General features: G+C 47.1%; 2 protein-coding genes across 2 annotated transcripts; both read right to left on the bottom strand.

The window, feature by feature from the left end:
- Nucleotides 1-626: 626 nt before the first annotated feature.
- LOC125180860 (keratin, type I cytoskeletal 16-like) lies at nt 627-4,997 on the bottom strand. Its single transcript, XM_066981677.1, has 8 exons — nt 4,437-4,997; nt 3,591-3,673; nt 3,278-3,434; nt 2,684-2,845; nt 2,288-2,413; nt 1,953-2,179; nt 1,285-1,385; nt 627-958 (listed from the first exon to the last, which is right to left on the bottom strand). The coding sequence occupies exons 1-8, from the start codon at nt 4,929-4,931 to the stop codon at nt 939-941; spliced, it is 1,371 nt and encodes a 456-aa protein (XP_066837778.1). The 5' UTR covers nt 4,932-4,997; the 3' UTR covers nt 627-938.
- A 4,746-nt stretch (nt 4,998-9,743) lies between these two features.
- LOC106047978 (keratin, type I cytoskeletal 16-like) lies at nt 9,744-13,633 on the bottom strand. The gene is made up of 8 exons (XM_066981678.1): nt 13,061-13,633; nt 12,189-12,271; nt 11,858-12,014; nt 11,504-11,665; nt 11,104-11,229; nt 10,769-10,995; nt 10,524-10,612; nt 9,744-10,112 (listed from the first exon to the last, which is right to left on the bottom strand). The coding sequence occupies exons 1-8, from the start codon at nt 13,553-13,555 to the stop codon at nt 10,093-10,095; spliced, it is 1,359 nt and encodes a 452-aa protein (XP_066837779.1). The 5' UTR covers nt 13,556-13,633; the 3' UTR covers nt 9,744-10,092.
- Between the last annotated feature and the right edge of the window lie 3,955 nt (nt 13,634-17,588).

Raw genomic sequence — 17,588 nt, 5'->3', positions numbered from 1 at the left:
ACCTCATGTCCTTTGTTTTGAACCATCAGATAAAAGACAAGAGCCCAGATCTTCCAACATATCAGGAGGAATAATCCTAACAGCTGAACTTTGTGTTACAAGGAGAAGTTCTTTGCATACTTGTCCCTGCCTGATCTAATCATTGCTTTTATTGAACAAGACTAGTTAGAGCCCTCCCCTAAAAGCTGGGAGAGAAGGGTGCCTGAATGTGATTGATGTCTTGTTCAGTCACCCAAAGACAAATGTTTTCGATTTACTAAATTTTTCCTGAAATTGTGGTTTTAATTAATCCTGAGAGTTTCTGTCAAGCTACAGAAAAAGCAATCAACCAACCACTTGCACACACATCCTTTGCAATGTACGCTGTGAAAAAGGGTTTCACCCACCCTTTTTGTTCCCCATAGGTGTCACTCTTGAGTTTAATCTGAATCTGGACAGGAATTCCTTCTTCTCTAATAGTTTATCCAGACATTGTCTGATTAAATTGGATATGCAGTTTTCTTTGGGGCCATATTACATAATATAACCAGCTTTAATTTTTCTGTGAATGTATGTCTCATTTGTCCCACCTACGTTAGAGGATTTATGCAGCATTAATATGCCAAATAACTCGTTGGACACACAGGTTTCTTTGCATTGCAGAAAAGTAAAGTTTTATTAGAGGCACTGTTACCAGCAGAAAGTAGACGCCAATGGCACTGCAGATTACTGTACAAAGATTACAGTGACTGCATTATGAAAAACAATACAAAAGGAAGAAGTAGATAATTTTAGGAGAGTCCCGGCAGTGATTCCTCTTGACTTCGTGAATGATGTTTGTAGATCAGTCTGTGCACTGGGTAGGCACACGGTGCACGTGCTGTGTATTAGCACTTTGTAGCCAGGACTGTTCAGGTGGAAGTAGGAAGATCAGAGAAGACAAGAGCGTTGGTGGTGTCTTAACACACTCTTGATTGTCCTGTGGGAGGAAAGAAGAAATGATTACTCTGTTTGAGGGGGAAATCAAAGAGTCTCCTGCAGCACTGATATTTCAGATTTATCCAGTATTTAAATGTCCATCCACTTAGCAAGAGCATAGGCAAGAAGCTTAGCCTGTTTCTGTAACTGAAGCTAAGACACCCTGAAATTAAGAGATTTGATTGTGAATCATTTAATCCTTGTTATAAGTGCAAAAGTGGAGGCCATACCACAAGGTAATATAACAGGCAAGCAGAGGTGAAGTACGAAACATGAAAGCCGTGGGGCCGGGATAAATTAAGATCCTCTTTGGAAGCTGTTTCTTACCTGACTTCTCAACAGATTGTCCGTGAGAGTAGGAAGTGGAAGAATAGGAGTGGGAGGTTCTTCCTCCTTGGAGAGCACCTTGGGAAGCTCCTTGAGGCATTCTGTGCAAGGAGAGGAGTTTTGATGAAGGGAATGATAAATGTAGTCGTAAGCAGACAGAGACACACTGTGCAATCCGTGTAACAGCTGGACTTTCCCTGTACCTTACAAATATTTCTTTATATCTTTTTATTTTACCCCCTTCCAGCTATATACTGTGAGAAGCTGTAGAAGCAGAAATAACAAAAGGCTGTAGAAGTGTAGTTCTTCTACTCTTTCAGTCCAACATGCTGGCTGCTATGCTGACTGAAGGCAGTATGTGAGTTTGGCTTTGGATGGTGATTTCTCCCATGGAATTCACGCTGAGCAAACAGGCCAGGAGGGACTGGTTAACTGAAAGCACATCAGTGGGTGTATAGGTATATATCAGTGGGTGTATATGCCCCACTTCCTCTGCGTTTGATTATTAAGATTGCAATACACACATTTCAATGCAGATACTGTGAAAAAATGTTAGATTTAGAGTACAGTCAGGGACTGCTTAAAACATTGTGCTCTGTCCTCTGCAAGTTTCACCAGACAAAGGACTGTGATGGAATTTATGCCTTATTTACAACCAGGATACCTACACAAGGTCTTGCTGTCCCTCCTGCAGCAGTGCGCGGTACTGAGCGATCTCCTGTTCCAGGCGGGTCTTGATGCCCAGCAGCATCTTGTACTCCTGGTTCTGGCTCTCCATCTCGCAGCGGATGCTGGCCAGCTCCTCCTCTACGGAGTTAATCTGCCCTTGGATTTGTTGCAGCAGGCAGCCGTAGCGAGATTCGGTTTCTGCCAAGGAGTTCTCCAGCGAGTTTTTCTAGAAGAGGAGAGGCAGGAGGGTAGCACCGGAGCTCTACGTCCCCTGCCCGCCGAGGGAGCTTCCCGTCGCGAGGAGGGGAGAGCCCGAGCACCCCTGCCCCAGTACCGTGCTGAGCTGCGCCTGCAGTTCGATCTCCAGGTTCTGCATTTCGCGTCTCAGTTCCGTGAGCTGGTGGCTGCTTGTCTGGATGTCCTGGCTGCTAGAAGTGACCTGCCGGTTGACTTCTTCGATCTGCAGGAGCAAAGCACGAAGCACGTTGGGAGTGAGAAAATGCCCTTGTGGAGCAGGGTGGCCGGCTGAGGGTCAGGTAGGCAGCGAGCCTCTCCCTTTGCTTGGCCCCTCGTGGAGGACAGCCTGGTCTTTGCTCCACAGCCCCTGGCTTTCCACCCATCCTTGTCCCTCAGACCTGGCCTGCTGCCCTCCCCACTGCAGCCTTTTCCTTTGTGTCTCCCCCTTGCTGTATGAGGAAGATGATGGGAGCCCTTCAGTATTGCTCCTTACCTTGACTTCATACCACTGCTCAACCTCTCTGCGGTTCTTCTCAATGATCTGCTCGTACTCGCATCTCAGGTCGTTTAGTATCTTTGTCAAGTCTTCACCAGGAGCAGCATTGACCTCCACGCTCACGTCGCCACCAGTCTGAGACTGCAGCTGTCTCAGTTCCTGCAGGGAGTTGGAGAGAAACAAGCAGCACTGGTCATTTCTTCTGCTGGGGACAGCAGGTGAAGCAGTATTGAGATGCCCATGGTGATATTTTAAACATGGAGCACTACTGAAATAAAATTTAAGCTGAAATATAACATGGATGTTACTGGGTTGAAGATGCACTGACGCTGAGAGGTGCTATTAAACAAAACAGTCCTATCAACTTTTTTTTCTTTTCATCTCCAGTGCGTGGCCCAATATGGCTGATTAAGATTTTGGATATCATAGCCATAAAGGTTTTATTTTCAGATTAAACTTACTTATTGTGGCTGCAATTCAGTACACACTAGTGTGTATTATAGCCAGTCCAAACATGTGCTGCCCAAGAAAATTTGTGTCTGAAATACATAGTATTTGGTCATGAGTATTGTGTAAAGAACTAGTTTGTACCTCTTCGTGGTTCCTCTTAATAGCAATCAGCTCCTCCTTCAGGGACTCAAGCTCAGATTCCAGTGAAGACCGAGTGTGGGTCAGTTCATCCAGAAGATTTCTCAAGCCGTTAACATCAGCCTCCACAGTTTGACGGATGACCAGCTCATTCTCATACCTTTTACCACAGAAGAGAGAAGCATTACACATGCATTTCATTACAACCTGTTGGCTTGTCCCTTCCTCCTGGGACAGGGCATCATCTCCTGAATTCCCGAATCTCATAAAATTCAAGACAGGAGAAGACATGCAGGGTTCCCAGAGAGATACTCACTTCATTCGGAAGTCATCAGCAGTCATCTTGCTGTTATCGATGTCCAGAAGCATCTTGTTGTTGTCCACAGTGGCAGAAATGATCTGTAAAAGAGGAAGTTGGAGAGGAGTCTGAGTTCAGGACATCCAGGAGAAGAAGAAAGGAGACCCAAAGCTTTGAGAGGGCTTTGTTGTGGATTTCAGACTTGTTTCCTGCAGTAATACAGGAAGTCCTTGAAATGCTGTGCCATAAGAACTGGCGTGTGCTAGGTTTTGGCTAGACCAGACATTTTGGTCAAAGAGCATTTTGGTGGAGGAAAGAATGGAAGAACATTTATGCGGTGAGGACATCGACACCTTTGGTTTTGTGCACTCCGTATAAGGAAGCGCAGTCTTTGTGCCTGGTGATTTTGTGCCGTTCTTGTAAAAGCTGGCTCTAAGGGAAGGCCTTGGTCCTTCCAGGTGGTTTATGTAGGAGTGTGCAAAACCACAGGGAATTCAGATCTTGCAGTCCTTGCAAGATCTTTGTGCTTTGGCTTCGCACTGCATCCAGCTGAATGGGATGGGAGTGGCGGGGAAAGAAAGACTGGAAACCCCCCTGGAGACGTCGGCACAGCGCGGGGTTTGAGCTGCGTGTGCCAGCAGGTTTGGGCTGTGCCCCCCGAGCCCAGCTGTGCCCTTGTGGGTCGGTGAGGGCTTCTATTGCCCAGGAGCTGGGCAGCGGGCTCAGCTCTGCAGGCTTCTGGCTGGCTGGCAGCATCAGGCTGCCCCCGAGCTCCCTGCCAGCCCCCAGGAGCCCGGAGCAGGAGCAAGTCCTCACACCGGGGCGTTAGTGCGGGCTGGAGCCACGTGCGTCGGTCAGTCCTACCTGGTTCTGGAGCTGCTCGATGGTTTGGTAGTAGGAGCTGTAGTCCTTTGAGATGGTGGGAGCTTGCTTCCTGTACCACTCGCGGATGTGGTGCTCGAGCTGAGCATTTTCTTCCTCCAGCCTCCGCACCTTGTCCAGGTAGGAAGCCAGGCGGTCGTTGAGGTTCTGCATGGTGACCTTCTCGTTGCCGCTCAGCAGGGCGTCTCCCCCCATCCCAAAGCTTCCTGCAAACCCGCCACCAAAGCCTCCTCCCATCCCGGCGCCGAAGCCTCCTGCCAGGCCCCCAGCGAAGCCCCCAGCGAGGCTGCCAGCGCTCATGCCCCCCCCGTAGCCGATGCTGCACGCTCCCCCCGCAGAGCTCCCCCCGCCTATCACGGAGGAGGCATATCGCCTGCAGGAGACGGAGGAGCTCCGGCCAGCGCCACCACCGCAGATGCCTCCCGCTCCTCCGCTCCTGTAGGAGGTACTCGATGTTCTCTTGATGCTGCAGCTCATGGTGGAATCTATCAGATGTTCAGCCCCAAATGCAAAGCCCCTGCACAGCTGGATAGAGAAAATCAGAGTGCAGCCTTCTGCCCTCGCTGGTGCCTATTTATACAGTGCTGGGTGGGTGTCACCTCTCCGGCAGCCCAGCTTCCCATGAAGTTTGCCAGCCGGAGTGCTCACGCCAAAAGTGATGTGCTAAGGGGAATTTCTTTTGGGACCTGGGACAGCCCTCCCCATAGGTATTGTGTGTGCATGCTGATTCACAGAAAGCATGCAGTGTAATTTTGGGTGGGTGGCTGGCTGTTAGATTTTGTTTCAGATAGCATGTTGCTGGCTACTTAGTGAGTGAAACTTATTTTAATAATTCCTCTTTGATCTTTGTAGTCATTTCTTTTTTGTCCTGAAAAGAGGTGGTGAAAGCACCACCTGGTTACTGTTTTTTGTTTTCAGAGATGGAGAAATCTGAACTCGGGTACCTTAATTTTGCCTGCAGAACTGCAGCAACTGACATTTCTGGAAACAAAATCTCTAAGAGTTTAGGTCCTGTCCTACAGAGAAAACTTATCCTGGTCATTTTCTGTCAGAATATTTAGTGGTAAGTCTCTGTAGAGGACCCACTGCAGAGGCAGTAGTTCTGTTCTTATTAAACTCTGGTATCATCACCAGGAAATAATCCAATGCCTTGTGCAGAGCGATAGACATGCAATAATGTTGTTAATTAAAGTTGTGATTTTTCATATTTTGTGCAGATTTTCAGCCAAACAAAAACTATTCTGAACAGAAATAGATGGGTAGGATCTCTAAGGCATCACTGACTGTCTTGGGAGAGGAGAGTGAAAGGATGCAGCTCTTAACTTAGCAGAATGAAGGCATGGATGGGGTCACCTTGCTCTGATGGAAAGAAATAGCAGCGCTGTTTCAAATACGGACGATCTTGCTGTCTACATGGGAAGGGATGTCATCTGCCTTTCCGTGCATGTCGGCTGGAAACTAGAGAAAGGTTTGTGTCCCTGAGAGGCAGAAGGGTCTGGAAGGTGCCTCCGCTGTGGGGGCTTTTGATGGGAAGGAGGAGCAGTTGTGAGATTGACCCCGATCAGTTTGTGGTAGGGATTTTTCCTTCACATCGTGGAGTCCCAGCTGTGACGACCCCATAGGTCCCCACTGCCTTCTGGTTTGGCACGGTGGCGCAATCGCAGCCTTTCTGTCAGAGAGTAGGATGTGATGAACCCTTTGGAAATAGAATTTTGCCATTAAATCGCTTCGGGAAAACGTAAACTTTAAGCTTGAAAGACAAGGGGCCTCTTTACATGGGAGTTGAACTTTGATGGGAATTCAGCTGTGTTTGGAAGTTAAAATTACCACTGCATTTTGCTGGTTTCTTCATTTATGATCCTACTTGCCCACAGCTTGAAATTGTGGCTGGGGCAACATTTTTTCTTTTAGCCACAGCAATTATGAGCCCCATAAAAGCTACTACTACATGTTATAATTGACCGAAAACTCATGGAAAGCCATTTGCCCTCCTTTTTGATACCCCAGCACACGTTTCATAGATATGATGAAGATAATTTAATACTTTGATCTTCATAATTATGATTGTTCCTTTATTAGTAGCTCCCTAATTATCTGCACGTCAGAACCAGTTGCTTTGCATATATAACTGAGACTGAGTCATTATTAAAAAGAAAAATTATTTTCTCACAGGGCGTGATTCCTTAGTCATATTTTCCTCATTAGATTGTTGAAATGCTCTTTTATTCTTCCCTATGAGATGTTTATTGCTCAGTGGCATTGATGCCAGAGGTGTTGATTTTACGTTGTCTTGAGTGTTGTTGCATCACGACATCTGACCCAACAATTCCCAACATTTCCCAATGCTGTAAGTCCATGTAATTCCCTACCATCCCCAGAAGCCTTTTCTCTGTCCCTCTATTCCTTTTTTTTTTCTTCTATTTTTTTTGAGCAGCTGATCTAACTCCGCTTAGGGCTCGAAACGTATCCCCAAACTCAACTTTTAGTCTTTCTATCCTGTAACTCATGGCATTTCCGTGTCTCCTATGCATTTTTGGTCCACCCTACTGTGCTTTGGCCTGAGATGGCTGCTGGCAGTCAGTTTGGAACAGGCACACCACTTTACTTCACAGGGCAAAAGAAACAGCTTCTCGACATGCCATTAGCACTCATAATCCTTGCAGTGACAGAAAAAGGTCGGACAATTTCTGTTGTGAAGGACAGAGTGGCTCCTCAGCTGCTTGAAGAGACCACTAGAGCTCTGGAATCACTTCTTGCCCTGGAAGACCTTTTGCTCACAATCAGAGAAGTTTATCTGAAGTAGCAGTGTTATGAAAACTTTCCAAGTGCTGTTTACTCTCCGGTGAAATTGGATGCAGAACCACAAGCAGATGCTCTGAACTGGCAAAAGAGCCAAAACACGCGGTGGTTTTCACAGAAGCCCCGATGCTGGTGCTGGATATGTGTCTGCAGTCACACAGGAGGGAGAGGACAACCTCAGACATTTACTGGTAATTAAATGTTCTGCAACAAATGAGTCAACTTTCGTCTTGGTCAGAAGAGTGCTGCTCTCATCGGCTTCATCGGGAACTCCCATCAGTGCATTCCTCCAGCTCTGCCCATCAGCATTCAGCATCTCTGATCTGTGAACTTCGTCACTTCGCTCGGAGATTAATGGTTTCCATAGCCCAGATTCTGTTCTGATTTTTCTCTTACGTGACACCCTGGGATGGACCCGTATACCTTGAACATGTAGATAAATACAGAAAATCCTCTTAAATGCGAGCTGTGTTAATTCTACAGTCTAAGTGGTTAGACCAGTAGTCCTTCCTACCACTGAAAAAAATAAAAGGTTTCAAGAGTAATTCCCAAGAGAAATGAAGCTTTTCCAGTATAACAGTCCTTTCCTGTTCTCTTTCTCTCTCCCTGCTGTAATATGCTGTCATTATCAACGGTGTTAGCTAATTGCATGTAAATTCCTCACTGCCAAAGCCCTTTTCATCCCCTGTAGATCTTTTCAGGACAGTGCACAACCTGTGTTGCTTTTTCTAAAGAATCGGGCCGAAGTGAAGGAGGTGCCAGGAGCAGGCAGCGGTATCGAGGCACCTGCCAGCGTCTGCCCAGGTTTCTGGAGCACCTGCCAGCTTGCGATGATGGCAGCAAAGCATGCTGTGCTTCTGGCACGCCTGTGTCATGTTCCATGCCTTTTTCCCGGGACAGCCCTTGCTCCATCCCTAGGTGGAGGTTGGCGCCTCGTGACTCAGTGGTAACAATAAAAAAATGTTCTGTCAGCTTCGGGAGGCCTCCAGCAGAGCCCCAGTGCTGCTGCAGCGACCGGCAGCTCCGTAGTGCGTCCCCTCCTGCCAGGCTGACGATTTTGCGTAGCTTTGGTTTTACAGATTTGACTGGAGACTGCCATCTATTCACAAAGTCCTTGCACTCTTACCAATTACTCCAGAAACAGGGAAAACCATGTGCGTGGCAGCTCTGGCGTTCCCTGGAGTTCTGCGGCTGTGGAAGGCTGTATTTCCAAGGCTTCTTTGTGCTGCTGGAAGACCAGAGGGAAACAGAATTACCTTTCAGTGCTTATTTATATGCACTAAGTGGAGTTCAAGTCTCCATAACCCTGCTCAAAAGAGGTGTCTTAATAAGAGGCTTTGACTGTGTTAAGTACAGCTGAGGCGTGAGTGAATTCTGGCAGCCTTTGGGGACGAAACTCGTGCTTGCATTCAATTTGCATCACTTTCTCTATAGTTAAAACCTTAAATGAGCTTTTTGCTTTGGAGAAGGGCTTTTCTTCATACAAATTCCCGATGCTGGCCTTAAAATAAGTCAGTTTGGAAACACAGTTTCTCAGCATGAACAGGGAGTATCTCTCTTTGTGGATATTTACTGTAGACTGCAATTACGGTACTGTGGTGGCCGAGCCAGGCCACGTAATTACTGAGAGAAAACCTAACCTAAATAACATTTTTCTAAGCTGTTTATGATGAGAAAGCCTTTCATTTATTACCCTAACAGAACAATACCCTCAGCCTTAGGTGAAATGGCACGTACTAGAGACCAGATTTGATCGGGGAGAAGGGAACAAGGGGCCCTTGGAGTGAAAGCTGTCTGATCTTGTGACATTGATGCACACGGTTATGGGTTAAAAAGGGGCTTCACCGTGATCTTCAGAAAGCAAAACATGTATAAAACATCAAATCTAATTTAGTATTGCCTCTCATCTCCAATTGTATTGCATATTCTTTATCTTCTTAGAGAAGCAGAAACATGCAGCATAGAAAATACTTTCAGTGCACGAAACATGTCTGATTCCTTGGAAGGCCTTGTAGCAGCCAATTGATAATACAGACCGAAATTGGGTTCTGGCCATCATATTGGTATTTAAATTGAAATTTCTACCATAAAACAGAGATGTTTTTGGTGCATGACACTGAGTGAAACAGGCACATTGCGTTGCATGGCTGGATTTCCTAACAGGAGTTAGCAATACGTAATTCTCCGCATAGTCAAAGGTGGAGAAATGGTGATGTCAGGAAACCTATGTGTGCTGAAGCAACCTGTCCTGAGTCACACTTCCCACAGGAACTATACCAATAATGAGCTGAGGAAAGCCAAAGGTGAATGGATTCAGATGAGTCAGAGCCGTGGCATTGAGCAGAGTTCAGTACATTAATGGTTAATTAATCTTCACGGATTACCCTTCGTTTTCTTTCTCCTTTCCTTTAGCTCAGTGACACCTTCCAGGCATGACATCCATTTTCTTAAAGCAAAACAGTTTGTTCTCAAAGTATATTACAAACTCTGAAAGGACAACCTGTATTTTATTGGACAGCTTGGTAAATATTAATCCAAGTATATTAAATCAAATTTCTGAGACACGTTTTTATTTGCATCAAAGAAGTAATGTTTATTGGAGGCAGTTTTATCAGCAGAATTTAAGCCTTTAAGCAAGAACCAGTTGACAAAGACAAGTTGAGTAAGACAAGCATTGCAGAATGGAAGAAGGGGTGACGAGGCAGGGGGCCAGGCACTCCTTCTGGATCCTTCTGGTTGCATCGGCTGAGCTGCAGAAGCGCTTGGGTTCCATCTCGCATTGTCCATGGGTCACTTCAGTGCATCTTAGATGGAGGATGCCAGCATCACTGCCATCGCTCTAGCACACTCTTGCCTGTCCTGTGGAAGACCAGAGCAAATGATTGTCTTAAGAGGAAATCTGATTTTCCCTGCTGATCTGACATTTTTCACCTAACATGCAGTGTTAGCAAGAGAGGAATGAGAGGAGCTCACAAGGCTCCAAGCCCAGCAAGACACTAGGCAATTTCTCAGAACTGTAATTTTTTAATTCCAATGTCCCAAAGAGCAGATTCTGTCCTATAAAGTTTATAATCTGTGTTTTACATTTAGGTAGAGGGAAGGGCAAGACTTGCTTGCTGTCTTTCAACCATAGGCTTGTCTGAGACAGAAAGGTGATGTTCTCTTGTTTCTGGGCTCCTCAACCTGGGAACTTTGCCCAGCCCAGAATAAAACAACTTTTTTCTGACAAAATGTATTGTCATCAGGACAGCTGTAACAAACTATTCTTACCTGTAACGTCGCCAGTCTGGGAATGAGAGTACGAAGTAGAAGAAAAGGAATGGGAGGATTTACCACCTTGGAAAGCTCCTTGGGAGGCACTGTGAGAAGAGAATAATTCACCAAAATTTAACAGCTAAGCACTGGATATTTAGTCAAAAAAGATACTAATGTAGCTGCATGCACAAGAAGTCTCTACTAGAAATTATGTGCTCAAGGATTCCTTTAATACCCATGCTCTAATATTTAATACGTACACAATGTCTTGCTGTCCCTCCTGCAGCAGTGCGCGGTACTGAGCGATCTCCTGTTCCAGGCGGGTCTTGATGCCCAGCAGCATCTTGTACTCCTGGTTCTGGCTCTCCATCTCGCAGCGGATGCTGGCCAGCTCCTCCTCTACGGAGTTAATCTGCCCTTGGATTTGTTGCAGCAGGCAGCCGTAGCGAGATTCGGTTTCTGCCAAGGAGTTCTCCAGCGAGTTTTTCTAGAAGAGGAGAGGCAGGAGGGTAGCACCGGAGCTCTACGTCCCCTGCCCGCCGAGGGAGCTTCCCGTCGCGAGGAGGAGAGAGCCCGAGCACCCCTGCCCCAGTACCGTGCTGAGCTGCGCCTGCAGTTCGATCTCCAGGTTCTGCATTTCGCGTCTCAGTTCCGTGAGCTGGTGGCTGCTTGTCTGGATGTCCTGGCTGCTAGAAGTGACCTGCCGGTTGACTTCTTCGATCTGCAGGAGCAAAGCACGAAGCACGTTGGGAGTGAGAAAATGCCCTTGTGGAGCAGGGTGGCCGGCTGAGGGTCAGGTAGGCAGCGAGCCCCTCCCTTTGCTTGGCCCCTCGTGGAGGACAGCCTGGTCTTTGCTCCACAGCCCCTGGCTTTCCACCCATCCTTGTCCCTCAGACCTGGCCTGCTGCCCTCCCCACTGCAGCCTTTTCCTTCGTGTCTCCCCCTTGCTGTGCGAGGAAGATGATGGGAGCCTTCACTTCAGCATTGCTCCTCACCTTGACTTCATACCACTGCTCGACCTCTCTGCGGTTCTTCTCAATGATCTGCTCGTATTCATTTCTCAGGTCATTTAGTATCTTTGTCAAGTCTTCACCAGGAGCAGCATTGACTTCCACGCTCACGTCACCACCAGTCTGAGACTGCAGCTGTCTCAGTTCCTGCAGGGAGTCGGAGGAGAGAGACAAAGAGCACCGGTCATCTCTTCTGCTGGGGACAGCAGGTGAAGCAGTATCAAGGTAGGAAAGAATGATAGTCACATCACATAAGGCTGATTTTTGATATTTAACTTCAGGAACCCCAAAAAATCAAAGGAATATTTCTTGAATGTGCTATTGAATTCTGGATCTTACCTCCTCATGGTTTCTCTTGAGAGCAATCAGCTCATCCTTCAGGGACTCAAGCTCAGATTCCAATGAAGACCTGACCAGAGTCAGATCATCCAGGAGATTTCTCAAGCCATTGATATCAGCCTCCACAGTTTGACGGATGACCAGTTCATTCTCATACCTTTACCACAGACAACAGAGACAGAAATGAGATGATGACAGTCAACAGCACACATATTTACATGTCAGTATCCCGAAAAACATGGAGGCTGGAAATAAAACTGTGCAATGTGTTGTCTACTGTATTCGTGAACTTGACAGAAAAGACACACAGGGTTCCTGGAGAGATACTCACTTCATTCGGAAGTCATCAGCAGTCATCTTGCTGTTATCAATGTCCAGAAGCAGCTTGTTGTTGTCCACAGTGGCAGAAATGATCTGTAAAAGAGGAAGTTGGAGAGGAGTCTGAGTTCAGGACATCCAGGAGAAGAAGAAAGGAGACCCAAAGCTTTGAGAGGGCTTTGTTGTGGATTTCAGACTCATTTCCCACAAGGATGCAAGGATCATATGAGAGGGTTAGCTACAAATTTACTTGTCAAGGTAACTCAGGCTGCAACAGAGTGACCTCCAAAATCCCTATTCTTTTCTTCTATTTCTCAAATAGTTCTCCACATCTCCTAGGGATTGTGTTCATCCCTTCTCCTGCAAAGTGCTCTTTCTCAGACTGTTTACTATAATTTCTTGGTACTGATGTAAAATAGCTGTAAGGGAAGGCCTTGGTCCTTCCAGGTGGTTTATGTAGGAGTGTGTAAAACCAGAGAGAATTCAGATCTTGCAGTTCTTGCAAGATCTTTGTGCTTTGGCTTCGCAATGCATCCAGCTGAACGGGTTGGGAGTGCTGTGGAAACCCCCCTAGAGCCACCGGCACAGTGCGGGTTTTGAACTACATGCGCCAGCAGGTTTGGGCTGGTGGAGCACAGCTCAGTGCCTCGGGCTGTGCCCCTCATGCAGAAGGGCATGCCCCCCCACAGCCATGCCCTTGTGGGTTGGTGAGGGCTTCTATTGCCCGGGAGCTGGGCGATGGGACAGCTCTGCAGGCTTCTGGCTGGCTGGCAGCATCAGGCTGCCCCCGAGCTCCCTGCCAGCCCCCAGGAGCCCGGAGCAGGAGCAAGTCCTCACGCCGGGGCGTTAGTGTGGGCTGGAGCCACGTGCGTCGGTCTGTCCTACCTGGTTCTGGAGCTGCTCGATGGTCTGGTAGTAGGAGCTGTAGTCCTTTGAGACGGTGGGAGCTTGCTTCCTGTACCACTCGCGGATGTGGTGCTCGAGCTGAGCATTTTCTTCCTCCAGCCTCCGCACCTTGTCCAGGTAGGAAGCCAGGCGGTCGTTGAGGTTCTGCATGGTGACCTTCTCATTGCCGCTCAGCAGGGCGTCTCCCCCCATCCCAAAGCTTCCTGCAAACCCGCCACCAAAGCCTCCTCCCATCCCGGCGCCGAAGCCTCCTGCCAGGCCCCCAGCGAAGCCCCCAGCGAGGCTGCCAGCGCTCATGCCCCCCCCGTAGCCGATGCTGCACGCTCCCCCCGCAGAGCTCCCCCCGCCTATCACGGAGGAGGCATATCGCCTGCAGGAGACGGAGGAGCTCCGGCCACCGCCGCCACCGCAGATGCCTCCCGCTCCTCCGCTCCTGTAGGAGGTACTCGATGTTCTCTTGATGCTGCAGCTCATGGTGGAATCTATCAGATGTTCAGCCCCGAATGCAAAGCCCCTGCACAGCTGGATAGAGAAAATCAGAGTGCAGCCTTCTGCCCTCGCTGGTGCCTATTTATACGGTGCTGGGTGGGTGTCACCTCTCCGGCAGCCCAGCTTCCCATGAAGTTTGCCAGCCGGAGTGCTCACGCCAAAAGTGATGTGCTAATGAAATTTAGTCTTGGGTAAGTAATACACATTACCGTTCTGCTCAAGTATGTCTGTGTTGATTCACACAAGGCATGTACGATAATTTCATGTGGGTGGCTCTTTGTTAGATATTTTGTAGGATAATACAGTATCTCATAGCTTTTATTAATCTGGCAATATATCTCTAGTAATAGGAGTTAATGAAGGCTCCGCCTTGGTTGCCTGTCTCCTTCAGTCTTCAGTGTGGTGAAATTCGGTATTTCAGCCTTTGACTTCCTTCTTCCATCATAGGCAATGATTCCTAGCTCCAGCAGCCTCCAAGGGGCTCTTCATTCATTACTTTATTTGGAATTTACACTCGCTCTTTGAAAATCTGCTTTCATTTACTGAAAGAAATCGCTCATTTTATAAACTGTGTTGCCATCCTTCATAAAAGGGAACTTTACACTGGACTTTCTACTGTCTTGGCACTGCTTATGTCAAAGAAGTTCTTTCTGGTATTTATCTTTCATTTATTTTTTTCTGACAGTGCAGGATGGTGACAACAGTCATTTTTCCTGTTGTAGAAAACTGGGTTCTAGCCACAGAATTAGTATTTTGCAGGGGAAAACGTGTTAAACCTTTTCTCATCAAACAGCTACCCATTTTATTTTAGCTGTTTTAAATGGACTTGTAGGGAACTGAGAGGAGAAATCTCTGATATTTCAGATTTTTGTAGTCATATTAAAAATAACCATTTCTCAAAATACACTGTAGAATGATGTAATACAGTTAAAAAATCATTTACATTAGAAGACATGGTGCCAAAAACTACATCTGAAAAAATACATTAATTATCTGGACTCGTTACAGTGAATTGTGTTTGCCAGTGGTGAAAGAATATCTTGCAACATGAAACAAAGCGTAAGAAACACTTCTGTATGTTTTCCAGTGTCTATGCAATATCAGATGTTCAGTGAGTTGCTTTTTCCATCTTTGCCGATCAAGCTTTTATAAAACAGAGAAAAGCCTCGCAGGGAAGCATGTTCTGGTTTCCAGTTGTCCACTAAATACTGGCACCGCAACCCCTACCCAAGGCTTCGGCTGGCACAAAGGAAGCCCAAGGAGCTGGTGGGAACTGCTGTGAGTTACAACATCAGAATCGGCTTATCCGCACTGAGGGAGGATGGATTCAGCCTAGACGTATTTTTGGGAGAGATTCAACAGCACAGAAGGAGAAATAAACCCACTAAAATTAGCAAAAGGAGAATGAGAAGGGATTAGGCTGCCTTGCACATGAAGGTAAGCGTAAGAGGAATGTTTGAATTGGAGGACAGTGTCCCTGTATGTGCCATGCGGCTGTAAAGGAGCTGGGGCTGGAGCACTGAGCAGGGGCACCTTTTAATTGTGCTGTGCTCTTGGCACCTGGCGACTGCTCTTCCACCTCTCAGACGCGCAGGGAAGCGGCACTCCTCTTTGCCAGCCTGGAGCAGCTCAGGCACCGAAGGGAACTGGGCACAGACACGGCTCCTGCCGCCGCACCTCCGAGCGCCGACAGGCAGCTACTTGAAAACAGACGGCATCAGCCGGGGCGAAGCTGTATTCTTGCAGAGTCTTCGGTTTTGCGGGCTGGGTTTTTTAGGTTTATTGTTTTGCAATAGCTATTTTGTATATCCATGCGCCTCTTTTTCTTCTTTGGTCAAAAGAATTCTATTGGCTTGCCAATAAAATGCTGTCGAGGTGGAAGGGGAGGGATGTGAACTGTTACCACTGGAATATCCTCTGCTACCTGTAGAGGTGCTCAGTGCTTAGAAGCTTAGTATGTGGTGAGGTATAAACTCCAGGTGCTGAATCCCAGCACTTGAATTCATCTGCCTAAAGGCATGTCCTTGCCTGTGACTTGGAAAGAACCTAGAGATGTTAGCTCTGACTTCTGAAGGAAGGGGAGTTCAAGGTGGGTAAAATAGTCCTTAAGAGAGAAATAAAATTTTGAACTTAAAGTGAGACTAAATTATGAAAAGATATCTACAAATTTATGATGTAACAAATTTCAGTCAACTGGCTTTAATTAGAAACACCTTCCTGTCAGTTCTGATTTTGTGAACTGCTGTGTTTAGACAGAATGCTGTCATATCCTTGGGCATCATGTGCTTCTTTCCAAGGCTGAAACACTCTGGGATGCTATCTATTGTCCATGCAGAATTTTTTTTTCTATGCCTTTTCCACCATTCTCTGAATCTTTTTTAGCTCTTCGTGTTATTTTTGAGAAAGTGTCACCAAAACTTCCCACAGCACTCACAGTACAGCTCATGGTATCCACGTGCCCTAGACTGACACAGTGAAATAAATTATGTTCTTCAGTTTGATCTTCTCTGTGTTGAGCAGAGAATCATCCCTGTGGCCATAACCTTCAGTGGGACGTGGTGCCAAGTCTCACAGCTTTCCATGGCAAACCCCAGCTGTATGCCGTTCGTCCAGCATTCCTTCTCTCTAGGTCCACAGGGTTTTCCTCATCTGTGTAAGATACAGTGAGATTCGTTATGCTTCTCATACTCTCTTTCAGTTTCCTCAGTCACAGCAGTGACTTTTGCCTGAAAATGCTTCGTTCCCTCTAAGCAGCTCACTGACTGGGTGCTGTCTCCACCCTGTGTATTTCAGCACCTTCGGACTTCATCATATGGTGCGTAGTGCTCAGTGCCTCTTAGGTAGTTATGAGACGGGAGAATAAATTGGTTGTAAAGGTTACACTAAGTGTGGTTTAAATACACTTCAAAGCGTAGATTGACATCTGTGGAGGTAGTTGTACCATACGGGGTGCAAGAGGTAACGATACAATGCCCTCTAGGGGAGTGTGCCATAACCACAGGAGATTACTTTGAAATAATCTCCATGCCGTTCCCTGCGAGCATCGCTTCTCTGTCTAGGTGATGCATGCAGGTAGCACTGGCAATATTTGTGTAGCACAGAATCTGTTTAAGAGGCCTGATAAGTCTTGCAAGCACAACACAAGCAACTACAGAGTTCAGTTTGGTGAAGATGAGGTATTTCTATTCCCCTGAATGGTTTCCAAGTGTTGAGAAAGTTTGCGTGGCAGCATGACATGTATTTCTGGAATGTATTTCAATTTTACATCCATTCTCTGCGTCCACACCCTTGTGCGTTGGCCTATTAGGCCTTTAATCAATGGCGCTAGCTTCTCTTGCACAAAAACCACATTTTCTTTGAGCTCCACTAGAGGCCAGTCACCGAGCGCACAGCCCTCCTTGCAGTCAGGCCTGCAAGGCCACGTACAGGTGAGATTTGTGCAGCCTTGGGGAAATTTTGGTCCCTTGCTTGCCCCAGATACTTGCAAGCCTTTGGAGCTCTTACCTCTGTGTGCCTTTTTTTCAAATCTTGTACTCACCATCAACATCCCCTGTTGGCCTGGGTAATGCAGAGCCTTCTGCGGTCAGCTGTGTGAGCTGAACCTGCCTCAGAGGGGATCCACGGGCAGACGTGCATGTGGGGCAGCACGGGTGTTTTGTGTTCCTTTCTTTGTGGGGCAGCACAGGGGTTTTGTGTTCCTTTCCTTCTTTTCCACTGCTCGCATTACTTGAGGACTGCACGGCCTGAAGTTGACTTCTCTTCTGCGTTGTCCAGGTGGTAGCTGTACAATGGACTGAGCCTTTCAAATGAGTCTGAGGAACTTGGGTGCTACCTGCTCATTAAAATTACTAAAGCTGTGGTTTAAGATCTGCCTAATCTAGCAGCCATCTCTCCTCTAAATTATCATGCAGAAATTCCTGAGATTCCTGAAACGTGTGCGCCTGAGACTGCTTTGGAAGGCCTAAGACTGGTTTTCATTTCCTTTGATCTCTGAAGTTGTTCGGCTCCAGGAGGAAAG

The sequence above is a fragment of the Anser cygnoides genome, chromosome 22 (assembly GCF_040182565.1).
Source record: "Anser cygnoides isolate HZ-2024a breed goose chromosome 22, Taihu_goose_T2T_genome, whole genome shotgun sequence".
Taxonomy (NCBI): domain Eukaryota; kingdom Metazoa; phylum Chordata; class Aves; order Anseriformes; family Anatidae; genus Anser; species Anser cygnoides.
Note: the sequence above shows the minus strand (reverse complement) of the source record. Positions and strands in the feature narration are given on the sequence as shown.

Excerpts from the sequence above, each read along its gene's own strand:
- LOC125180860 (XM_066981677.1), bottom strand. The coding sequence starts at position 4,931 with ATGAGCTGCAGCATCAAGAGAACATCGAGTACCTCCTACAGGAGCGGA. Across the intron at positions 3,674-4,436 it reads TCGAGCAGCTCCAGAACCAG|ATCATTTCTGCCACTGTGGA; the intron begins GTAGGACTGACC and ends CCTCTTTTACAG. Across the intron at positions 1,386-1,952 it reads GAGGGACAGCAAGACCTTGT|AATGCCTCAAGGAGCTTCCC; the intron begins GTAGGTATCCTG and ends CTCCTTGCACAG.
- LOC106047978 (XM_066981678.1), bottom strand. The coding sequence starts at position 13,555 with ATGAGCTGCAGCATCAAGAGAACATCGAGTACCTCCTACAGGAGCGGA. Across the intron at positions 12,272-13,060 it reads TCGAGCAGCTCCAGAACCAG|ATCATTTCTGCCACTGTGGA; the intron begins GTAGGACAGACC and ends CCTCTTTTACAG. Across the intron at positions 10,613-10,768 it reads GAGGGACAGCAAGACATTGT|TGCCTCCCAAGGAGCTTTCC; the intron begins GTACGTATTAAA and ends CTCTTCTCACAG.